The sequence below is a fragment of the Gossypium raimondii genome, chromosome 11, assembly GCF_025698545.1.
Source record: "Gossypium raimondii isolate GPD5lz chromosome 11, ASM2569854v1, whole genome shotgun sequence".
Taxonomy (NCBI): Eukaryota; Viridiplantae; Streptophyta; class Magnoliopsida; order Malvales; family Malvaceae; genus Gossypium; species Gossypium raimondii.
The window spans coordinates 14,139,180-14,162,302 of NC_068575.1; the positions used below are offsets into that span (position 1 = coordinate 14,139,180).

The 23,123-nt window shown below is 34.2% G+C and overlaps 5 protein-coding genes across 9 annotated transcripts; 3 read left to right on the forward strand and 2 right to left on the reverse strand.

Moving 5' to 3' along the window:
* Positions 1-984: 984 nt before the first annotated feature.
* LOC105801211 (protein MAIN-LIKE 1-like) lies at positions 985-1,407 on the reverse strand. The gene has a single exon (XM_012632544.1). The coding sequence runs from the start codon at positions 1,405-1,407 to the stop codon at positions 985-987; it is 423 nt and encodes a 140-aa protein (XP_012487998.1).
* A 1,884-nt stretch (positions 1,408-3,291) lies between these two features.
* Positions 3,292-6,591, forward strand: LOC105804551 (hypothetical protein). 3 transcript variants are annotated; one of them, XM_052624365.1, is made up of 8 exons: positions 3,292-3,540; positions 4,107-4,389; positions 4,538-4,700; positions 4,917-5,097; positions 5,197-5,281; positions 5,447-5,550; positions 5,691-5,960; positions 6,221-6,591. In XM_052624365.1, exons 2-8 carry the CDS (start codon positions 4,131-4,133, stop codon positions 6,317-6,319), a joined length of 1,161 nt encoding a protein of 386 aa, XP_052480325.1. In that variant the 5' UTR covers positions 3,292-3,540; positions 4,107-4,130; the 3' UTR covers positions 6,320-6,591. The 3 variants fall into 3 exon arrangements, with proteins under 3 accessions (XP_052480325.1, XP_052480324.1, XP_052480323.1); XM_052624364.1 differs by having other exon boundaries at positions 3,293-3,540; positions 4,104-4,431; XM_052624363.1 differs by having other exon boundaries at positions 3,294-3,540; positions 4,107-4,431.
* Positions 6,592-7,610: 1,019 nt separating this feature from the next.
* Positions 7,611-10,299, forward strand: LOC105804543 (uncharacterized). Its single transcript, XM_012637213.2, has 5 exons — positions 7,611-8,088; positions 8,567-8,617; positions 9,015-9,148; positions 9,591-9,691; positions 9,775-10,299. Exons 1-5 carry the CDS (start codon positions 7,720-7,722, stop codon positions 9,954-9,956), a joined length of 837 nt encoding a protein of 278 aa, XP_012492667.1. The 5' UTR covers positions 7,611-7,719; the 3' UTR covers positions 9,957-10,299.
* Positions 10,300-12,382: 2,083 nt separating this feature from the next.
* On the forward strand, positions 12,383-15,720 carry LOC105804540 (violaxanthin de-epoxidase, chloroplastic). Of its 3 annotated transcripts, none has more exons than XM_052624262.1 (6): positions 12,383-12,575; positions 13,139-13,462; positions 13,615-13,763; positions 14,270-14,366; positions 14,466-14,857; positions 15,090-15,720. In XM_052624262.1, the coding sequence occupies exons 2-6, from the start codon at positions 13,175-13,177 to the stop codon at positions 15,601-15,603; spliced, it is 1,440 nt and encodes a 479-aa protein (XP_052480222.1). In that variant the 5' UTR covers positions 12,383-12,575; positions 13,139-13,174; the 3' UTR covers positions 15,604-15,720. The 3 variants fall into 3 exon arrangements, with proteins under 3 accessions (XP_052480222.1, XP_012492662.1, XP_012492661.1); XM_012637208.2 differs by having other exon boundaries at positions 13,147-13,462; positions 13,591-13,763; XM_012637207.2 differs by having other exon boundaries at positions 12,384-12,575; positions 13,591-13,763.
* Positions 15,721-17,788: 2,068 nt separating this feature from the next.
* On the reverse strand, positions 17,789-21,237 carry LOC105801210 (uncharacterized). The gene is made up of 4 exons (XM_012632543.2): positions 20,942-21,237; positions 19,696-20,832; positions 18,001-18,473; positions 17,789-17,824 (listed from the first exon to the last, which is right to left on the reverse strand). The coding sequence occupies exons 1-4, from the start codon at positions 21,147-21,149 to the stop codon at positions 17,789-17,791; spliced, it is 1,854 nt and encodes a 617-aa protein (XP_012487997.2). The 5' UTR covers positions 21,150-21,237.
* Positions 21,238-23,123: the final 1,886 nt, after the last annotated feature.

A 23,123-nucleotide genomic window follows, 5' to 3' on the forward strand; every position in this document is an offset into this window, starting at 1 on the left:
GCCGGGCATGCCGTACTGCGGCGGATAAGATCTAAAGAGTTCAAACTCGTAGGCGTTTTTGCCTCCTAAGAAGCTCGGAAAATAGTCACTGCCCGCCAAATCTAAACGACAACTATGTGAATCCACATGTGACTGTGATGGTTCGGGATCTGGCTGGGGCTCCTACTCGGGCTCTGGTGGTTTCGGAGAATAATATGCCACAGGATCCAGATCCATCGGGGCCGCTGCGTCCGATCCCCTAGGTTGCTGTACGTACGGGGGGACTACAGTCGACTGGCCTCCAAGTATATATGACTTCCCGCAACTATAGTACCATTGTATATACTCTAATGATGGTTGCGATTCGGTAGCCATAACCATCTGAGGTCTTCGACACAATCGATCGTTCCACAGTGCCATAAATTTTCGGTGCTTAATTCCCCAATCCAACATCAATTTTCCTCTCTTATTCATGCCGTGAACTTCCCCCACCTCGCACGGCAAATCCGGGATAGGTTGGATGCAGCCAAACTGTCGTAGCACCAGATCTCTGTGATACCACTCGACCATGTTGAAATTGATAATTGGTGCGTTAGTGCCCCATATGTGGGAATGAACGTATGCAGACGAGGGTACCATATCTGTAATTTCCGGCCTACGGTATGGTATCCATATAAACTACATGATTAATAACATTGTTATAATTAGCCATAACGTGTGATTAATATATAGAAAGTAATATGTCATGAATATCATAATAGCAGCTTACCTCTTCCCAGGTATACTGTTCGATCATGAGTCGGTATATCGGGACAGTGTGTGACCTCTCGATACCTAGACGAACACTTCACCTACAAAAAACAAATATAGGATTTAGGGTTGGTAACATTAGTCAATATATTATGACTATAAATAATGACAATTTATATTTTATCACCTGTTCACCAGTGGATAAACATACGGTTGGTGACTAACCGATGCCAAAAATGGCATCCGATAGAGTGCCTAGGACTGCAGCAATGTGAGGCATCCACCCATGTCTACAACATCTGAGTTTGTCACCTGACAAAGCTCCCGGTACAACACTGCTAGAACGGCGAAGCCCCAGCTATACGAGCTAACACTGGACAAATCAGCTAACAGGGGCAAGTACATCAAATGCACCTTGTTGTTGTTTGCATCGGGCATGAGTACTCCCCCTAGGATATGCATGATGTACGCTTGAGCAGCGCACATCAACTCACCTTCAGTGGCATTCGCTGATAATTGTCCAAATTTGGCTTTCAGCCATGTAAATTTTAAGCCCGAAAAATTTGACTTTTCGTCCTCTGACGACTCTCCTAGGAGCTGATAACAAAGTGCAGCTGGATCGGTAAATGAAGATACTCCCGTTATGGGACTCCCGTCAATTGGGAGCCCAAGCTGCATTGCAACATCCTCCAAAGTCACCGTGCACTCCCTACACGAAAAATGAAAAGTGTGGGTCTCTGGGCGTCACCGCTCCACTAGCGCAGATAATAAATCATAGCGCAAGTTGGAGGTCCGGATCAATGCTAGTGACCCAAATCCGGCTTGCTCCAAGTACGGCATCAATCGGGCATTCGGAGCTTTCTTTAAACCATTCACACGGCCCCTTATTACTCGGTAGGAGTCCTGATAGTGTTAAATTACAGAAAAAATATTACGATAACATGATTTATTTCTATATATTACGTATATCCTTTGTAAATAAATAAAACCCGTGATTAACAAATAATAAATCATACCGCCTGATTAGCCGCATCAGATATGTGTCTATCGGGTCGAATCAATGGAGCTATTGCGATGCGTGCATGTTGAAAAAATAGTTAGTAAAACACTCTTACTTCAGTCATTTCTTCGTATTCTTTTCTCCGCATTTTATTACTTAAAAAAATATCATAATTTCTAATTTTATAAATTTATTAATTTAGTGTGTTTTTTTAAATTAATTTAGTGTAAAAAAACGCTTATTCCTGCCGTTTGCTCGTATTATTTTCCCGAATTTTATTACTTTCAATAAAAAATTATTTTTTATTTTATTATTTTATATTATTTCAGTACATTTTGTTTGAAATATTTGTATTAATTATTTCGAATTTTAAAAAGTTAGTAAAACACTCTTACTTGACCATTTCTTCTTATTTTTTCTCTGCGTTTTATTACTTTAAAAATATCATAATTTCTAATTTTATTAATTTATTAATTTAGTGTGTTTTTAAATTAATTTAGTGTAAAAAATGCTTATTCTCGCCATTTGCTCGTATTATTTTCCCGAATTTTATTACTTTCAATAAAAAATTATTTTTGTATTTTATTATTTTATATTATTTCGTACATTTTGTTTGAAATATTTGTATTAATTATTTCTGAATTTTAAAAATTTTGTAAAACACTCTTACCTCGGCCATTTCTTCGTATTTTTTCTCCGTATTTTATTACTTTAAAAATTTCATAATTTCTAATTTTATATTTTTACTTTATTTCAGTGCATTATATTTGAAATTTATTAAATATACCATTTTTTGGATTTTATTACTTTCCGTGAATATACAATTTCTGTTTTTTTCTTTTCGTATTTTATGTTTTCTTAAACATATTTTTTATCATTTTATTTTTAATGCTATTTTTCTAAAAAATTAATTACAACATTCTAAATAAATTTCATAAAAAATTCTAATCAACATACAATGTACATAACATGAATTTTTTCATGCTAAATAAATTTCATAAAATTTATATGCTAAATAACATAATAAAACACGTATAATGTACATAACATAATTTTTTTACACACAAATATTACAAAAAATTAAAATTTATAATAAAAAATTACATTTTTTCTTTCTTTTTCCTTCCTCCCCTCTTCTTCTTCTTTTTTTTCCTCTTCTCCTTTCCTTTTCTTTCCTTCTTTTTCTTTCTTTCTTTCTTCTTTCCCTCTCATTCTCTTCCCCCACCCACCAGCTGAATGGGGACCATTATATTGGTAGTGCCGCCCATGGGAATGGCACCTTTGGTGCCGCCTATCAAATGCCTGTCCCATCACCTGCACCTTTTTTTATTTTTTTATTTTTATTTTTTTGTATTATTCTCATAAATAAAAAATATAATATTTTGGTTATTTTTTATTTTTGTGTAATATTTAGGTAAAAATCCCAAGTTATATCTTTATAACTTTTAAAAAATTAAAATATAATTTTATTATTATTAATTTAAAATTTCATAAATTATAAAAAAACTTAAATAACATCCGCGATATCTAATGAGTTTCTCAGACTAACTTCTGATGTAAGCACTTTGCTTCTACTTTTTTTTTTTTTTCTTTTTTGGTTCGTTAAGGAACTTCCAACTGAAGTACTTGAAAGCAGGTTTAAGAATAAAAGGACAATGTTCCTTTACAATTATTTACAAACCCCATTCTTAAGCCATCAATCAAACATTCCCTCTCTCTTTGATCTTTAAGAATCAAGATCCTTTCTTTTTCTTTCACTAAATCGACGTTAACCCAATCTTCCCAACACAATCAGGCCATTGAATTCTCTGGTAACGGCTCATATATTCTTTCAAACCCATTTTCTTTGTCAGTTTCCAGAACTATGAAATTATGCTTCTTTTTTATATGCGTCTCTTTTATACTCTTTCATTTTTGTGTTTTTCTTTGATGGGTTGGTGTGTTAAAGAAAGAATGAAGATAGTTTTTCTTCATGGTTTTCTTAGAGTTAGTTACCTTAGGCTGTTTGTAAACTGTAGTTCAGGGACTAAATTAATAAAAGTGAAGGTTTAAGGTATTTCTTTGATTTTTTTTTCTGCTACCAAACACTGCTATTTTACATTTAGTTTCTAAAGAAGGATGAGTTTTGATGGTGATGCTTTTTTTTTTTTTTGGTTGATCACGTTAGAATTTTAGTCTCGCAATCTGTAGGATTTTAGACGATTTTTTGGGTTTAAATTCGCTTAAGTTTTGTGAATAGAAAAGCTACAAAAAATTAGCGCACATCAAGTATTTGAATAAGTGATCTCAAAAGTATTCTATCAATTAGTTAAGACTTGTGTTATTAATTAGTAACCTTGCCTAGAAACTCATGTGATTATGGGGTTGTTTCTAGTAGGTGTTTGAATTGAATATCTCATATATGGCTTACATCCCTCCACACAAGCGACATTCGAAGGATGCGGAGAGTCCAACACCAACTCCAGAGTCCCTGATTCCCAAATTTGAAAGAAATGTACAGTTAAGAGCTTCAAACACCAAAGCTGATAGGAGCGGAAGAATCATATATTCAAACTATGCCATCTCTAGATGGTTTGCTGTTGGTTTGGATGATGGAAACGGGGACACATCTTCCGTTCATCTTAAGCCAGTTTCAGTTGAATCTGTTGAGAGGAAAACAGGTGAGAAACCTGCAATCTTGGTGAAAAGTAATTTAAATAAAGGTTAGTGATACATCATTTCCTTAAATAATGTCCCTTTTTTGCCTCCCTTCCATTGCTTACATTGTAGAAAGTTGTTCTTAACTCTCTTTTTTTCCAATTGTCGTAGAGAATAATGAAGTAAAAGGGAGCCCGTGGTCTTCTATTGCAGAAAATATTCTGCCAGACCTATTATCTTCCTTTGAAAAAGTGAGGGCTGAAACTGAGTGCAAAGATTTGAAAGATGTAAAGCCAGTAATGGTTGCTCGGTTTGGCAAAATACTTTTTCAAGGGTAAGCGTTGATTACTTTGCTATTGCTTCATCAATTGTTGCTCTTAAAAAACTGTACATTATTGAGTCTTTTAAGTAACCATTTTTCCTTGAAGGATATCAAAGCGATCCCGGATATTGGTGGCTACTGCAATATCTAATTGATGACCAAAATACATTTATAGATTAAGTATATTGTCCGAATTCCAAAAAGTTTATGTTAATATACTTGGTGCAGGAGCCCTTCCATGAACCTGGGAAGTGTTAGTAAAAGTTGTGTTACAGAGACAATACTGAGTAAATTGAGAAGAACCTTTTACACGAGTCTTCCTGCTGCATACACGGGAAACATTATGGCTGAAGTTGTCTCGAAGATTGGAGTTGATTTTGCAGAGGTGAAAGATGTATTCCAAGTGAAGGTATATTTGCCCACTAAACTCTACTTTTTAGGTCATGATTCTCATCTGATTGATTATGTTAGCTATTGAATGTTTTTAATCTGTTAACATTTTATGTAGTTGTCTGATAGCACGCAACCAGATTCAACCATTTCATGTAAATGTAGCGTAAAAGATGATAAAAAACTTCGGCTATACAAGGCAAGTCTTCTTCTACTGCTCTCTCTGTCTAATTTTTAATCTCTCATGCTGTCACTAACAGTTGAAAATTTCGAACTACCTGTTTCCATATCTGCCCCTGCTTTTTTCCCCTTATCTGTTAATTTTGTGGAGGCATACCACGAAACATAATATTTTCTCGTGTAGGTAGAACTAAGCCCAGTGCGTGACATGTTTATAGACATATCATGCCTGGATATGGGTCTCGATTTGAGGCTGGCACTGTCCCACAAGAGAATCTTAACTTCTATGACTGTAAGTTAATTTGAATCCTTTTGGTCTCTAAGGACATTAGTTTTAGCCATTGAGATGACTTGCTCAAGCCTGCTTACTTAATAATAAGGTTCGCAACTAAACATCTAATCATCAAAACTTGTTTCGTTCACACTTCTCAGGAAGATGAGATGCAAAGCATTAAAAATCTGATTGATTCAGCGGTCCTAGACCCAGATGTGAAAGGTGGGTTGAGATGGCCCTTTGGAAAAGCAACGAGTGGGGATAGATACAGTGTCGTTGGCATTTGGCACACAATGTCTACTGCTTATAAAAACTCATCCATAAGACTCAAGGTTCGATATGCTGACCGATTTGATTTCATATCAACATATGGGGAAGATTCCAAGGATGTTGTCTTGAAGTTGAAAGGCATTGTTTCAGGACTGCTGGTAAGTACTTTCTTTCCGTCTTCCCAAGTTTATTAAAGGACCCGGTATTGTTTTATGCAGCTTACATACGTATTGTGCAAAGAGTTTAATGGGTTTTAGCTGTACTTTTGAAGTTTTGGAATCAAAATGCTCCATACTTGCAGGATATTGTTTAACTTCCACATCATGCAAAAGCCTTTGGTCTGTGCAGAGTTTCATGAGCAAATATAGCTTTGGAATTGTATACGATCATGTAACATACTTTTTCTTTTAATTTTCAGGAGCAGGATGTTGCAACACATGCAATCTCCGACATGCTGAAAGACAACTTAAGTTTGATATGGCGACACTTCTTGCGCTGCGAGCCTTTTCTAACATAAAAACAAAGCCCCCTTTCATTCCACATCATGATGATGATGATCTTCCTGTCTTCACTTCAATGCTCACTTTATCTTAGTTGTGTGTGTTTTGGGATTTTGGTGAAAAACGGTAGTTCTAGTTGATCTTGGCCAAGCATCAAGTAATGTGATATGCCACAATGTGAAATCTATGTATGTATGTATGTATATATGTATGTGTGGGTGGGTGGGGGTGCATGCAGGCAATTATAAAGCTTTAAGGAAAATGGCAATTCTCTGGTTTTGTTTTCTTATATATTGTTCACTTCGTTTTCCCTCTTTGGATTGTAGCTCATACGGGTCGAATTGTAACCTAAGTTGGGTTGGGTTGGATCATTTAACTAATAAAGTCTAAATCACGTTATAAAACCCTTAATTAACGTGGATGGAAGTAAAAAACCGTAAATAAATAAATGCATGTAAAAGGTTAAAACAAAAGGAAAACTGTGTTCGCTGTTGTTCTTGCTCCAATTTTCTTCAGTTTTGCAACATGTTATGTTCTACAAATTCAATGAGTTGAAAGAATTTTTTTATTAGTTTGATTTCAACCTTAGGTAAGAGTTTTGTTGTATATTTGAACCCTAAATATATCGTGTAAGAAATGATTTTATGAATTCATCTAATTATTTAATAACATTTCAATAATTTTTTTCATGCCATTAGTACATAATTTTGACAATTTTTTTACCCAAAATCTCAAATCCGAAATTTCAAACTCAAACCCCAAATCTGAACATAAACTTTGAACCCGGAACTCAAATCTTGAACTTTGAATCCTAATTTGGGATTCGGGGTTCAGGGTAAAAAATTATCAAAATTATGTACGAATGACAAGGAAAGAAATGTTAAAATGTCATTAAATAATTGAAAAGGGACCATAAATGATATGATGTCATTAAATAATTTCTAGTCATTTATTTGTATTTATCTTTACTTGTTGAAATTTTTAAAAATAATATTATGAATTTTATTGTTGAATATTATGGCAGAGATATCACATTGTATGGAACTTATGAGATGTTATAATGTTACAAAGTGAAGCTTGTAAGTGACCCCAAAAGAAATTGTTAGCTCTTGTTTTATAACAAATAATAATTTTTTACTTAAAAACCAATTTAAAATCCGGACATAAAATCCTAAACCAACTCAGCCATTGGATCTGGACTAATCGTGAAACCTGAGCCCAAACTAGAATCCAACTCGAACCAGCTCAGCTCAGCCCTTTCAACACCATTGGCCCAAATGTGAAGTAAAACAACAACTGCAACGACCACCGTATAGACCGTTGGTGCACAGATACAGAGACACCATTAGTAACCTCGACTTTTTCACTTTCAAACCTTTCACTCTCTTTCATTTCTCTTCTCCCAGATTTCCCTCAAATGAAACTCAATCTCTCTTTAAACGCAAACCCCACAGCAAATACTTCAACCCCATTCCTGTCTTTCCCTTCAAAGTCAAAAATCCAATTTTTCTTGTTAAAATCGCCCACTTCTGTTTCCTTCTCTACAAAACCCTCTCCTTCTTTCATCCCATTCTGCTCTTCCAATCGTTTTACCATTTCGAATTTGAAGTTATCAAGTTTGGAGGCCAATGGATTCCCCCAAACTTCAAAGTTCAGTCTTGGAGAAGAATCTAATCAAAATTACAACGTGGGAGTTGGGAACCCAGTTCTCCCAACTTTCATTTCAACTCAAAAGATGAGCTTGAGTGATCAGGCCTTCTATCTGATGGCCTTTATTGCTTTCACGGTATGGTTTTTAACGTTGTTGAGCTTATTGGGTGCTTTGGATAGTTCTTTTTAGAGCTTTTTCTTGGATGGATTTTCTGCTATATATGATAGTGTAGTTTTCTGTATGGATTTTCTACTGATTATGGCCATGGGTTTAGTATGAGTTAGTTAGAAGTTGAATTTGAAGAAATATCATCTTATATTACCTTAAGTTTGAAATGATTGCATCTTCTTTACAGTGGTGTTTATAGCTTGCTTAGTGTAGTTTTGGTGGGTTTCCGTAGTTGTTAGGTACTTGTCATTAGGTGCATTTTCCTATTGCTAATGGTTGAAAATTTAAATAGATTCTTTTGATGCATATTAGGAAAATTTTAAGTGTTTGGTGCTGAAATTTTCCATTTTGACATTGTCTTCAAGCTTTGGTACAAACAAATATGTTTGATATTTAGGTTTTATATTTTCTGATTGATTAATTGCAATGAAATGTATACATGCAGACATCTGTGGCGTTTACAAGTATGGTCATTGCAACTGTTCCAACTCTCTCTGTAAGTTTTCACACATTGTATCTGAAACTTTGACCGACTTAAAGATTGTTTCGATATTCTGGATTCTTTTAATCATTTCATTTACAATAATTTTTAGTTGTCTTGTATTATGAATGTCATGAAATTTGGCAATGGCTGTAATGTATAGTGAACAATAATGTTAATATTGCATATTTTCAAGCTTGCTCGCCCAGATTGTGATGTATTCATAATATATGCTGTTTTAAACTTGTTCTGTAGCATTATGTGATCATAAGTAAATCTATATCAGCCTCAATCAAAGAAAGGAATGCTTTTGTGGGTGATACTATTGAAAATAAGTTTCTCATATATATAATCATAGATCTAATTTGTATATTATATTTTTATGTTTATTTATTTTCCCCCTGTTTTGCAGGCGATGGGAAGAGCTGCGGTTTCTCTTTCCAAGCTAGCAGATACGGCACGAGAGGAGCTTCCCGGTACTATGGCTGCAATTAGGCTTTCAGGCATGGAGATCAGTGATCTTACACTGGAACTAAGTGATTTAAGGTGACAACTGAACTCCTATTTTCGTCTTTTTGTTGCATGCGTATGATTGTTTCTCCAGTATCAAAAGCAGTTAGTCATATCCGTCATGTAAATAGAAGAGAAGAACATGTTTTGAAATGAAGACTGATGCACTCTTGCAGGAAAAACTTGATTTTGTCATAGAAGGTTTTTTTCTCTAGAATTTGTTATATCATGGGACATTTAGACAGACTACCGGGATCAATATTTCAGTTCTAAAACCAAGAAATTTTGTTTCTCTGGGTTATTTTTGTGTATTGCTGGAAAAGATACTGTATATTTTCTTGTACCGAGTTTCATAGCATATCGAAATCATGCCATCTAGAAACTGAGACTTAACTTTTACAACTCATCTATTTATTATTGTTTCAATAGCTTTCATGATTTTGTGCATAATGCTTTGAATTGCTACTTGATACTTTAGCCAAGAGATTGCCGGTGGTGTCAACAAATCAGTTAAAGCTGTGCAGGCCGCTAAAGCTGGGATCTGGCAGATTGGTTCACTTGCTCGCCAGCAGACACTGTGTAAGTTCCAAGGCTATAAACCAATTTCTTCTTTTATCCGATTTACTTATTAGAACTTCACCCTGTGTGGCATCTCTATCCAGCAATGATTCAAGAAAGGGCTAGTTTGCCAGTCATCTCTTTACAACCAGTTGTTTCCGGGGCTGCTAGAAAAACTTCTCATGCTGTTGGCCAGGCCACAAAGACTATCATGAATATCATAAATCAAGGAGAAATGAGCTCAGAGAACAACGATGATAGTGGCACTGATAGGCTGGAAATATAAGGAGTTCATTGCTTCCCGATGCCCCCATGGATGGCTAGTGTTAGGCTTTACTAGTATACAATGGAAACACACACTCCCGCGCCATAAACCCCAGCTTTCTCACTTATTTTGTACATTCTGCTACATCTTGAATCATGAACTTCTGGGCTCTGGCTGCACTTGCTAGATTCATTTATTTTGAAGATGGCTAACCAGCCAAATTTGATGACTTTTTTGACAGCTTACTTTTTTTTTTTCTATGTTATTTGGACTAAGGTCTAAGAATATCATTCGAGTACCTATCCAATTGGTATATGTTAAATATTTTTAAAGTCTTATTGTATATGTTTTTTTTCCCACCAAACTACTTTCATTTTTTTCCTTTCCAGATCCATCTTTATCCTGAAAGCTGAGATCACTTAAAACGATACTAAAAGAGGGTGTTTCTGATGAATTTTTGTTCCATTCTCTGCTCCCTATACATAATGGCGATAAATATAGGTTGTATTATACCTCAGAGTGATTAGAATTACAAGAAAGTGTAATACTTGGCTCTCTTCCGATTCCATCCCAAAACAGCGAGTTTCAGCTCAAGATTCTCAGTTAAAAGAATGTTAGTAACCTGCAACATAGAAGATTAAACAAGAATGGAACTAAAACTACAGAATTTCAATTGCTTTTACGGTAAGAAATTTCACATAGTTTCGTGAATGGTCCAGGAGCCATTGTACCTTAATATCTCTATGAACAATGCGTCCATCCATATAATGGTGGAGATACCTCAACGCAAGCAGTCTCTTAGGATCTTAACTCGTTTTCCCCATGTCAAGAACACTGTCTTATCCAGAACAATGATAAAAACCAAGAAGTTTTCTAAAGGTGATGAGAGAATAAGATTAAAGGAGAGCTATATGTATGTCTGCAGTCGAACATCCTAAAAGGTTGCACCGTACAACCTTTTCTCTAGCATGGCAAGCCTCACTGTGAGTCAGGGATGCGCAATCCTTGCCATATGAGATTTAGATACATCACTTTCCACTAGCCTAAGGCAAGCTTGACTTCAATGAGTCTAACTAAAACTGCACAACAAAAAACGATTTCAAGCAAGAATTACTTAGGACAATATTCAAATACCAGATATTGCTCATCGTCTTCGATTCAGCAACCAAACACTGAAACAAGCTTCAGATGTTGAATCCAGGGAAGACCTGCAAATTTGCTTTTGAAAGAATGAGGAGAGTTGCTTCTGTTTATCTGCTTGATGGCCACAAGCTGTCCACTAGGAAGAATGCCTTGATAAACTTCACTGGTAATTCCCTTGCCTAGACTCTTCCGTTTTCTGCTAAAGTTTATAGCATTCTCAATCTCACCCTTGGAGTAACTTTGGAGACTGGAGCACCAATTATAATTATGTTTTGATTTAACATGTTTATGAAGTTGTTTCTTGAGCTTGTTCCTCTTCATCCTCATGGTCACATACTTTACCAGGTCAAGGATGAGCACTAGTACTATTACCACTATAAGAACCTTAACTAAGTCTTTTAGGCTAGACAAAACATAATTCTAAGCAAGGTTGATTCAAGAACATATGTGGGTTCTACTACTGTAATTTCTTTTACTTGTAACTTAAGAAATGTAAGGTTTTAACCCGGAGTAACTTCCATGCTCTTTTCCAGTTATTATTGGATGAGCAGAAAATATCAATGTCTGCAAAATGTGATTGTATAATGGAGAAATGGAAGTTAATTTCACGGGAAAAAACGCCAACCAGAAATATAATTATAGACCGTGTTTTTCTTAGTGATTATCATTGATATAACATTTCAAGAAGTCATTTTTTATTATTCAACAACCATAAAAGCTTTGAAACAAGGAAATGGTTATCATGAATTTTCAAGGTTTTACGGCTTGATTAATTTGGTGTTAAAAGACGAAGCAAAATTGAGCTAAATCCTGTCTTGTCGTTTCAACACTAATTACGTGTATGGTTCCCAAAGCTTTTCGATGCTACATTAATTACGTATACAATAAATTGTTCTTAAAATGATACATCTTTTTCAGACTTGTCGAGTATGGATCGAGCTGTCATCTTGTACATTTCACATAACATCACACTCACTTTGGGATTTCAACATGAAAATAAATAAATAAATATGGTACTCTAGTTTTTTCAGCATGGATGAGAAAATTAAGTAAATCATTTTTTTCTACTTTTTTAATGGATAAATTTTAGCACCCATAAAAATTTTAACTGTGGGCTATATGTATCATTTACAATATTTTCGGGTCAAATCACAAATTCTTTTTTTGTTGTTGTCGTAGAAGTGAAATTTTGATAAAATGAAGCTAGTTTCAAATTGTACTTGGTTAAAGACAGGGCCCGACATTCCCAAATATAAAGGGATACGTAAAAGGTCTGGTTTCCACACATTGTCTTATCCTAATTTCACTTATCGACCAACTTGCTGTTAATCACACGTTGTTGTTGGCTTCTTGCCGCCTTTTTTTTCTCCCCAAGTGTTAACAATCGATTGCCTGTCTGTCTGCAATCTCTCTTTTATAACCATGCCTAACATTTAAAAAACATTAAGAAGAAGAAGAACCCACCACCATTTTATTTTCCTGCTCCATTCAATTAAGGTCTGTTCTTTTCTCCCTTTCTCTTTAAAATAAATAACCTTTTTCTTGTATTTATAGCTGTTAATTGACAGAAAAAAGAAAAAAAAATCTTGGTTTGTAAACTAGTAAAGTTTGGGAATTTGTTGCTAAGTTTCATTCTGGCATTTCTTGGTGGGAAATGGATATGATTCATTAAATGATAAAATTTATAATACAGTTTTGCTCTTCCTTTTTATTTTTATCTCGAAATTGAGCATCTTTTGCTTAATTTTTCTATGGAATTTGTTTGTTAGGAAAATGGGTTTTATTCCTTAGTTGATAATTTGTTCCAGAAATGGTAAACCAGGCAACTAAATGCTCTTCTTTTGATTGTTTTGCTCCTTTTTTTCATTTCCTTTTACAAATGCTAGTAGATGATTGCTTTTTTATATGTGCTGAAAGTTCGGTTTAGTGAATGATGCAAAAATTATATATTTAGATCATATGCATATATGGAAAGTTAGATTCTGACATTTCTACTGAAAGAATTGGACTCTATTCCTTCGAATTTCTCCAGTAACAACATTTATACTGATTTATTGTAGATAATCAGGTTGTATGTGAAGTTGAGATACTGGAAAATGGCAGAAGCTGCTCGTCTAATATGTTTTTCCCATGGTAAAAGTGTTAATGTTCCATGTAGAACATCCGGATTTACTCGTAAAGAGAGGTTTCACCGGAGACTAGTAGCTCATTTTCATGGCATGATGCTACTGAAACTTCAATCTAGTTGCAGAAACTCAAGGTATTCTCAGTTAATTAAGCCGAATATGAATTATTCTGCATCGAAGTTAAGATGTTCACATCAGCTTTCAAGAAGAAAAGAGAGAAAATTTTCATCAAGTAGCAGCAATGAAAGAACACCTAAGGTAGTATTGGCGTCTATATGCTGCTGAGTTTCTTACTAATTAACCACATTCCTTCGTATGTTAATGTTCATATTTTTGTATTTACGTATCTTCTTCTTTTCCTTTTTCTCTTTGGGGTCTTCTTTAAGGCAGAAGAGGTATTTTCATTTCAGATGCCCATCATATCAAATCTCTTAGAACAATGGAGCCAGTCACAGACTGTGAAATTGGTTGGACTACTTGCATGTGCATACTTGGTGATTCCATCAGCTGCTGCTGTTGATGCTCTAAAAACATGCACTTGCTTGTTGAAGGAGTGCAGGTATTCGATCAAATTAAGTGAAAATGGTCTTTAAATTTAGTACTTGTCTTACGGTTTTAACTTTAGCTCATTAAAACATGACAACAAGCTGTACTATCGCACCACATCCTACTAATAGTAGTTCCTGTTTACTTATTTCTACCCTGTCAAAAGCTGTTTGCAAGGGTAACTGAGAAGCTGCCTTTACTGCATAAGTGGCTCATGGAAGGCCTACAGTTCCCCACATTTTGTAATCTATATATCCATTCGTAATCTATAGATTGTGTGAAACATTAATACGTAAAGAGATCAATCCTGAAACCATCACCAATGAGTATAACTATCAATTTTCAATCATCAGATATCTTATACAACTCTGGAACAGAATCCAATCTTTTGTATGTTTTTTGTTTCAGCTTCATAAACGAACCTCCTACATCCCTGATTACTTTAGATTGCATTCTTAAGTATATAAAGATAAAGGTTCTACCATCATCTAACTCGATGTGCAATGTTATTCTTGTCAGGATAGAACTTGCTAAGTGCATTGCCAACCCGTCATGTGCTGCAAACGTTGCTTGCCTCCAGACCTGCAATGATAGGCCAGATGAAACCGAATGCCAGGTTAGTTCTGTATGTTTCTTGCAAATGATTTATGTTGAATGATGGGGCAGCTTATGCCTGAGGGGGTGCACATTATGCTTTTTATCAGCACTTTTGCAGATTAAATGCGGGGACCTGTTTGAGAACAATGTTGTAGATGAATTTAATGAGTGTGCCGTCTCGCGCAAGAAGTGTGTGCCTCAGAAATCTGATATAGGGGAATTCCCTGTCCCATATCCTGCTGTTTTAGTTGAAAACTTCAACATTGCAGATTTTACTGGGAAATGGTTCATAAGTAGTGGTCTAAATCCTACCTTTGACACTTTTGACTGCCAACTACATGAATTCCATACAGAAGGTGGCAAACTTGTCGGGAATCTGTCTTGGAGAATAAGAACACCGGATGGTGGCTTTTTCACTCGATCAGCTACGCAAAGATTCGTGCAAGATCCAAACCACCCTGGGATTCTTTACAATCATGACAATGAGTACCTTCACTATCAAGATGACTGGTAACATCCGTTCCTGTATATATCTTTTAAGTTAGCATTCGCTGGTTAAGTATATCCTGAATATTAAACATTCAATCATATTTGAGGGAAGCATTTCACTTGTATGTGCTTAAAATTTATAATCTGGTGCTATCGTAAGGCAAAGTGTTTTGAGTTTCGAAACCCCTGGTGATGATTGTGCCTTTTTCATAAGATTCTTGCTTTTGTACTCATTGGTTAATATAACATGCAGGTATATTATATCATCCAAAATAGAAAACAAACCAGATGATTATGTATTTGTATATTACCGGGGTAGAAATGATGCATGGGATGGATATGGTGGTGCCGTTGTCTACACAAGAAGTGCAGTTTTGCCCAAAACCATTGTACCTGAACTCGAAAGAGCAGCTCAAAATGTAGGCCGAAACTTCAACAAATTTATCAGAACAGATAATTCTTGTGGTCCAGAGCCTCCCCTTGTAGAAAGACTTGAAAAGAAAGTAGAGGAAGGTGAGCGGACACTGATTAGAGAAGTTGAACAGATAGAAGGGGAGGTGGAGAAGGAGGTCGAGAAGGTTGAGAAGACCGAACAGACATTGTTTCAGAGGTTGGCTGAAGGTTTTAAAGAGCTGCAACAAGATGAAGAAAACTTCTTGAGAGGGCTAAGCAAAGAAGAGATGGAACTTTTGAACGACTTGAAAATGGAAGCCAGTGAAGTCGAGAAACTCTTCGGGGAAGCACTTCCGATCAGGAAACTAAGATAGATTGTTTCACAAGTAATTCACCACAGTTAAATTACATCGTTTTGTTTTAGAAACTGTATAGCTTATATCTCCGTTATTCACATGGAGGCTCAAATCGGTTCAAAAAATATTCATTCAGCTACTTGTTTTTCTAAACATATGCATATTCATGATATTAAATAAGATCTAAGTAAAGATCATCAAGAATCAATTATCAAACAGCTCAACGGAATAAAAATACAACATCATAAATATGTATACATGTAATATGCAAAACATCAACCAAGATCGAAAAGAGTCGATCTAAACGCAACAACTAGATATCTATAGATCAAAACACATAGCAACCCCAAACCTTGGGATTCGATTATTGCAAATCAAAGGTGAGAAGTCTGATCCGAGTGAATTATTCAAGATTTCATAAAGATCACAAGTAGCTTAAATGATCTGCCTCTAACGATAGTACACAGATGCGAGTCGGGTCCTTGTAAAGACTTTCCAGTATTAGTAAAAGGATTGACAGTCTTCAACAAAATATCCAATTTTTATAATCACTCCTCTAATCATCTCAATCAAGATCCAATCCGAACTAAGCATTCAAGTTCAACAATTTTTACATATTAATGCATTTATTAATTTTAATTATTTGTAAAATATTGTAGAGGTTTCTTATAAAGTGTTGAAATAAAGTAAACGAAATGTATTGGAAGAAGGCAAAAAGAAATATTGGAGAAGATCTTGTAACACTAAACCCAACAATAAGTGATGGTTTGTAAAGTGAAGGAAGGCTGTGAGTGGCTGAGAATAAAACTGGGTAAGGGAATAAGAAGAGAGTTTTAAAGAGAGACTTTGGGACTCAAAATGTCAAAATGCCAAAAAAATCTTTTCACCAGTCGTGAAAGGCTCATATATATTATGCCTCAAGAAGGGAGTTACAAAGCTGACATTAAATAAGAATAAAGAGGGAGTTTTCAGTTACAAAGGCATTAATACTCTTTCTATCATAATGGTGATAGTGAAGAGTGAGTAAAAGTCCACTACGTTTATGAAAGAAGAAGGGAAATGTGCTTCATGTTACAAGAAAAGGTTAAGAGGAAACTTATGAACTACCTACATTTTTGTTTCACTAAGTTAAGTTCTCCGAAATGTCTCCAAAGTGAAGATAACCTCAGAACCCTGTCATATTCTGAAGTTACTTCTATAACACCCCTCATTCGACCCGATCGTCAATCCGAGCTGCGGGGTGCTACATCTGTTGCCGGAGTAATTACTATCATAATATTGTAATTTAAATCAATTAAACATTCAAACATTCCATTAAATGCAATCATTACACGCTAAATAAACAATTTTGAGGCTCATTCGACCTTAGGAAAGCTCAATCGATAAACCATTAATTGCCCAAATTATTAGCAAAAAGAAGGGTAAACCAGGTATTTAAATTGCGGTCGCGGTCGCGTTTTCGGTTGCGTCGTGTTTATCGCGGTTGCGGACATAATGGACGCTATTGATGTCACTGCGGGTATCGCGGTCGTGAATTTTTTTAAAATTCGCAGAACTTATTGTAAAACATAGTAATTATAATTATAATTATAATTATAAAAAAGTCACTTTTAATGATTTTTAGAGTGTTTTCTAACACTTATGAACCTTTATTAATATGATATGAGAACACAACTTTTATAATCATTAATTATTCTTACATTTATTTACGAATTTTCTAAGAATGTTATGTTAACTAATAACAAAGTAAAAAAAAGAGGAAATATTAAACATTTATCATATTTAATAAGTTTGAAAGTTTTATAGATAAAACAATTGAAAATTCATACACGAGAGATGTCTTCAATATTTCTTGACAGATTGAAGATGGTGAAGATATAAACATTGTATCTTGCAAAAGGAAAAAAGAATAGATAAATGTATAGATTTTCATTAATTATTCCTATTTCCTACCATTTATTCTCACACTCATTCTACTTTCATATATAATTTAACATGCTTCGATTCTTAATTATCTTTTCATAAAATATACTCCATTCATTTATCTAAAGATATATATTATTTTAAATGTTTTAATATAATCAAAATTAAGAACAATAACAAAAGTTTTCTTTTAAAAAAACATACCTTACAAATAATGATAGTGGTACGATTTAGTTTTCACCAATTAGTCGAATGACGAGGAAGATCAAATCCTTCACCTTCACTTTGGGAGCGTTCTTGACTTGATTCTCTTGGCCTTTGTCCAAAAATATATCCAAAAAAGTAACATTTTCACCTTGGTTTTCATTTAATTGATATGGAGGATATATTTGAGGAGCACACCATAATTAGGAAATGGTGGATAATAACCATATGTTTGTGGATAACCATGTGAAGGTTGAAAATATGAAGGTTGTTCTGGTGGATAAAAACCTTAGTGCTAGTAGATGAATCACTATATCCAAGGTTACTAGAACTCGATCTCCTACCAGATGAAGAGCCTATAGAAGTATGCTTCTTGCCTTTTCCCTTTGATGGAGCTCTAGGTTCACTTCTATCTCTCCTAGGTTCAGGAAACATATTTCCATCAAACTCTGATCTGTCACGAAAATGTCCACTAGTGGTACCAACCCCATATTCTCCTCCATACTGACTAAAAGACCTAATTTCACCTCTATTACCACTATATCCATCATCCTCATCAATTGGACTTAAGCCACAACCATCGGGTCCATCGCCACTTTGACTTGGAGTTGAACTAGAACTTGAATGAGACAAAATTTGTTGTTGAGATTGATCAACATCCATTTCATCATCAGAGGTATCCACAGGCAACACACCGGCATTTTCACCATCTAACAATGGATTCTCTTTCTCATGAAGCCATTCTGATAGTGGATCAACATCTTCAAAGATATGATCAAGGCTGATAGGATTAAAACTAGCATTTATATCATCAGTGCTCATTCTTTTTTTATGCCTCCTCTTAAGCCTCATATTATAATAGGTAAACACTAGTTTTTCAAGTTTTTTATACTTTAACCTATTTCTTGCCTTGGTGTGAATATAGCTAAATGTGCTCCAATTTCGTTCGCAATTTGATGCTGAAGTTGTTTGACTAAGCACTTTAATTGCTAATTTTTGTAATTCGGGAACACATGTGCCGTATATTATCCACCACTCAGCTGCATAATATTATTTAAATTTCAAAATAACTTCAAAATGTACAATATAATTAAATAATATTAATTAAATTAAATAATTTAATTAACTGTTTACCCGGATTCATTTGCTTCCAAGCTCTTTGTGCCTGTGGAGTACTGAATGTCTCATGTTTATCTCTAAATAGTAACAACTGCATAAATAAAAGATAGAGTAAAAATAAAAATAAAAATAAAAATTCTATTTCAAATTATGTAACTAAGTTACAAATAATAGTACTTGAATCTAACCTGATTAACCATTCTGACTTGAGTATCCATAGAAGGTTCTAATCTTTCAATTACTGATCGTGTACCTTCTAATGTTTCTATTAGTACATTCTCAGAATGCTCCACCCCAAATTGAAATTGAGAATTGAGAAAATAACCTAAGTATAATTTATAAGAATATCATCAAATAATAATAATTTAAAGCTTAAAATAATAAAATATAAAAATAGTTCTTAATTATATGAAACATTTTATCTTACCAGCTGAATGCAAGTCGGAATGCATAAAATTCCATCTATTGTCAATAATCTTTTCATACTCTGTGAAATATCGACAATTTTGTTGAATTGCTCGTTTAGCTCTATCAACAGCCTCATAAATAAAGCGCATCGTTGGTTTTTCATCGCTATCCACAAGTCTCAATACTCTTACTAAGGGCTCGTAAACTTTTATGAGGTCATTGGCTTTTTTCCAAAAATCTTTTCCCAAAACAATTTTTTTGGCTTCATAAGCAGGCCCTGACTTTTGCTATCCCCATTTTGATTCTTCAAATTCCTATATATTCATAAGAAAAATTTTAAAATAATATAATTTAAATTATTTGGAACTAATAAAATCACTAAAGGTTACTATATTTAAGTAATTATATTAACTAATTATAAAATATTGAACTTTGAATTAAACATTTCTCTCAGACCTTGCTTTTGTCTTGTTATCTCTTCAAGTTGAATGAAATGAGTTGCAAATCGAGTAAGAGCGGGTCGAAGTATTTGTTTCCTTTGTGTATACTTCTTCATCAAATCAACAGTCCAAATGTGATTGTATATAAAGCAAGTCATTTTCTTTGCCTCATCTAACACTTTTGCTACACTGGGCTTTTTCCCAATATCTTCAAGGCATAAATCTAAACAGTGAGCTGCACATGAGGTCCAATATAGATGTTGTCTTTTCAACATTAATTTTTTTCCTGCAGCTTTCATTGCTGCCTCATTATCAGTCACTATTTGGACAATGTAATTTTCTCCAATTTCTTCTACAACTGAATCTAACAAACAGTAGTAGAATTCAACATCTCTACTACGGACACTTGAGACATCTACCAATTTCCAAAAAATGGTTCCTTTACTGCAATAAACATGGAAATTAATTATGTGCATTTGATTCAAACTGTTGGTCCAACCATCACACATTAGAGTTGCACCCAATTCTTTCCAATGAGTCTTTAGTCCATTTACCCAATCATGAACTCGTTGATACTCTGACTCCAAATACATATTTGAAACCTCATAAGGTGTTGGGAGCTTTACACCTTGTCCAACTTCTACTGACACTTGAATTAAGTTATACAACCATGGAGAGCTTGCTAATTGAAAAGGAAGTTTTTCATATATTATAAATTTAGATACCGTTTCACCTATCTTCCTTCGAAAACTCTTTAAAAAAGAGTCAGTGACCTTTGGTTGCTTTGAACTTTTGCTTCTAACCAATTCAGATATAACTCCCCTTAAGGTAAACTCAGACTCACCTGGGATGGATTTACTTGTTCTTTCTCTATTATGTTCTCTAGCTGATCCATGAGAAGATCGTCTTTCTTCATAAATGTTATCCCAACCACCAGTACTTCGTCTGAATTCTTCCCTTCTATGCCACTCGTGTTGTGTTTGGATACTTTCTCGAGTTGCTTGCCTTATTGCAGAAACCTCATCAATGAATCCCTCGTGCTCATCCTCCTCTTCTATTAATTGAGATAAGAATTCATCTTTTCTCCTCTTTTTGTCTATTTTCTTTGTGTTGCTTTCTTTTAGTACATTCATCATACTTTCTCTAATGACACCTGTTAATAAAATAAAAATAATTTACACTTTATATTATTATCAATTATATATAATCTTTATTGATAAATTTACAATAACATTTAAAAATAATAATAAAGTATCACATACCAGTAACATTAGGGCATGGTGCAACATTGCCGGTTTTATGAGCAATGTGCTCTTTAAATCGTGTTATTCCTCCTTTCACAACTTTACCACAAAGTTTACATACGATATTTCCTCTCGCATTTGGCACTGGAGTTCCAAAGTGCCAACCTATATCATTACTTGGTGCACCCTCCAATCCTTTAGTCGGGAACTCTTCACGTGGTGGCATGCTTTATTTTTATTTATATATAAGAAACATAAAATTATATTTAGAAATATAAGCAACTCATTACTTATATTATCAACAATATAATACCAAAAAAAGTAAACAAATTTTAAAGCTAAAGTAAAGACCTAATATTATAGAAATAAATAAATAAATAAATATTGTGTAAAACAATTTAATAATAATAATAATAATAATAATAATAATAATAATGGTAATAATAATAATAATAATAATGATGATGATGGTATTAATAATAACAATAACAATAATAAAATCTTAAAATTAAAAATTATATAAAAGGTTATAGTATATAGATAAATAAAATGATATAATAAAATAAATGTATTTAAAATATTTAGGTAAATAAATATGAAAAGAAATATAATTGAAATAATAATGCAAAACTAATTAAATTTTAATAATATGGTAATAATAACAAGTAAATAAATAATAAAATAAAAAAAGGAAAAATAATAATAGTAATAGTAATATTAAATTAATTAATTTAATAATAAAATAGCAAAAATAACAAAAAAAGGGACCAAATTGAACTTAAAACATAAATTTGCGGCAAATCCGAAATAAATAAAAAGAAAAAGGACCAAATTGAATGCGCGAATAACAAAAAGGGATCAAATGGGAAATAATCCCCATCCTTCAAAACGCACAGCTTCAAGGTGGACCAAATTGAAATACGAAATAAATTATAGGACAAAATTAAAAAAAAAACAAGCTTGATTGTAAATAATAAAAAATAGGAAGGGCTAAAAGCGCAATTAACCCTTCCGTTCAAAAATACGCGGATCCTAGGAAACGGGTCGGGTAAGTGCGCGGGTTAGGCCAAAACGACGTCGTTTTGGTGCCAGAGTGGCCTGCCCAAAACGGTGTCGTTTTGAAGGCCTATTTAAATCAAAATTTTTTCAGAAACTTCATTTTAGCCCTTATTTAAAGAATTTCTTTTCCTTTTTCTCTCCATTCTCCGTTTTCTCTCATGCCATTGCCAGAATCCGGCCATCGGCCACCGTGGCAGCCGCCGGTCACCGGCGACGGTGCCGCCGTGCATGGTGGTTGGAAATTGCCGAAAACATTTTAAACCCCCTTTTTTTGTGTAGAACACAGATCTAAGGATAAAAATCTCGAAAAAGCACTCCATGCTACAGATTCAAGACATGCAAGCAAGAAATCCAAGAAAAAATTTCTTACTCTACTACTTTACTTACTGGTTAGTAGTCTACTTACTTGAAATTAGGATAGAATTTCTATTGCTTGCTGCTGTCTGTGGCTCTGTTGTTTGTCGAAATATGGAGAATGAGAAATAGAATTTCATCTTTTCGTTTGCTTGTGAGTTGTGACTTGTGAGTTTTGATTTTTGAACTTTGTTTGGAGTTCCTTTTCTGTTTATTTGGAGTTTTTGTATATACTTTTTACTTTGTTTTGATTGAAAGCCCTCTGATTTTGCAGGTAGTGAATATATTCCATTTTGTTTTATTGTAAAGAACATCACTATTCAGTATTTCACCACTACATCTCTTGATTTTTTTTAATTTACGGTAACGGAAAATAACGGGAATAGCGGCCCATTATTGCCGTAATTGGCCGTTATCCATTAAATTGTGGCCGCTATCCACCGTTATCAGTGTGACTCCGCTTCACTCCGTTATTTTTAGCAATAGCGGTTTCGGTCGGCGGCGCTACCGCTATATAATGGCCGCTATTCCGAAAACGGTCCGCTATTTAAATCCCTGGGGTAAACTACCAAAATAGTCATTTTTGTTTACCTCAGGTTACATTTTAGATACTTATGTTTGAAAAGTTACGTTTTAGCCACTTACATTAACGTGTTGTAACATTTTAGTTACCAAGCCATTAATTGTCGTTAACGGTGTAACGGTAAGTTGATGTGTCATGTTAAATCATCATTTCAAACAAAAATTTTAAGTTAAATTATACAATTGGTCCTCATATTTTTTCGTT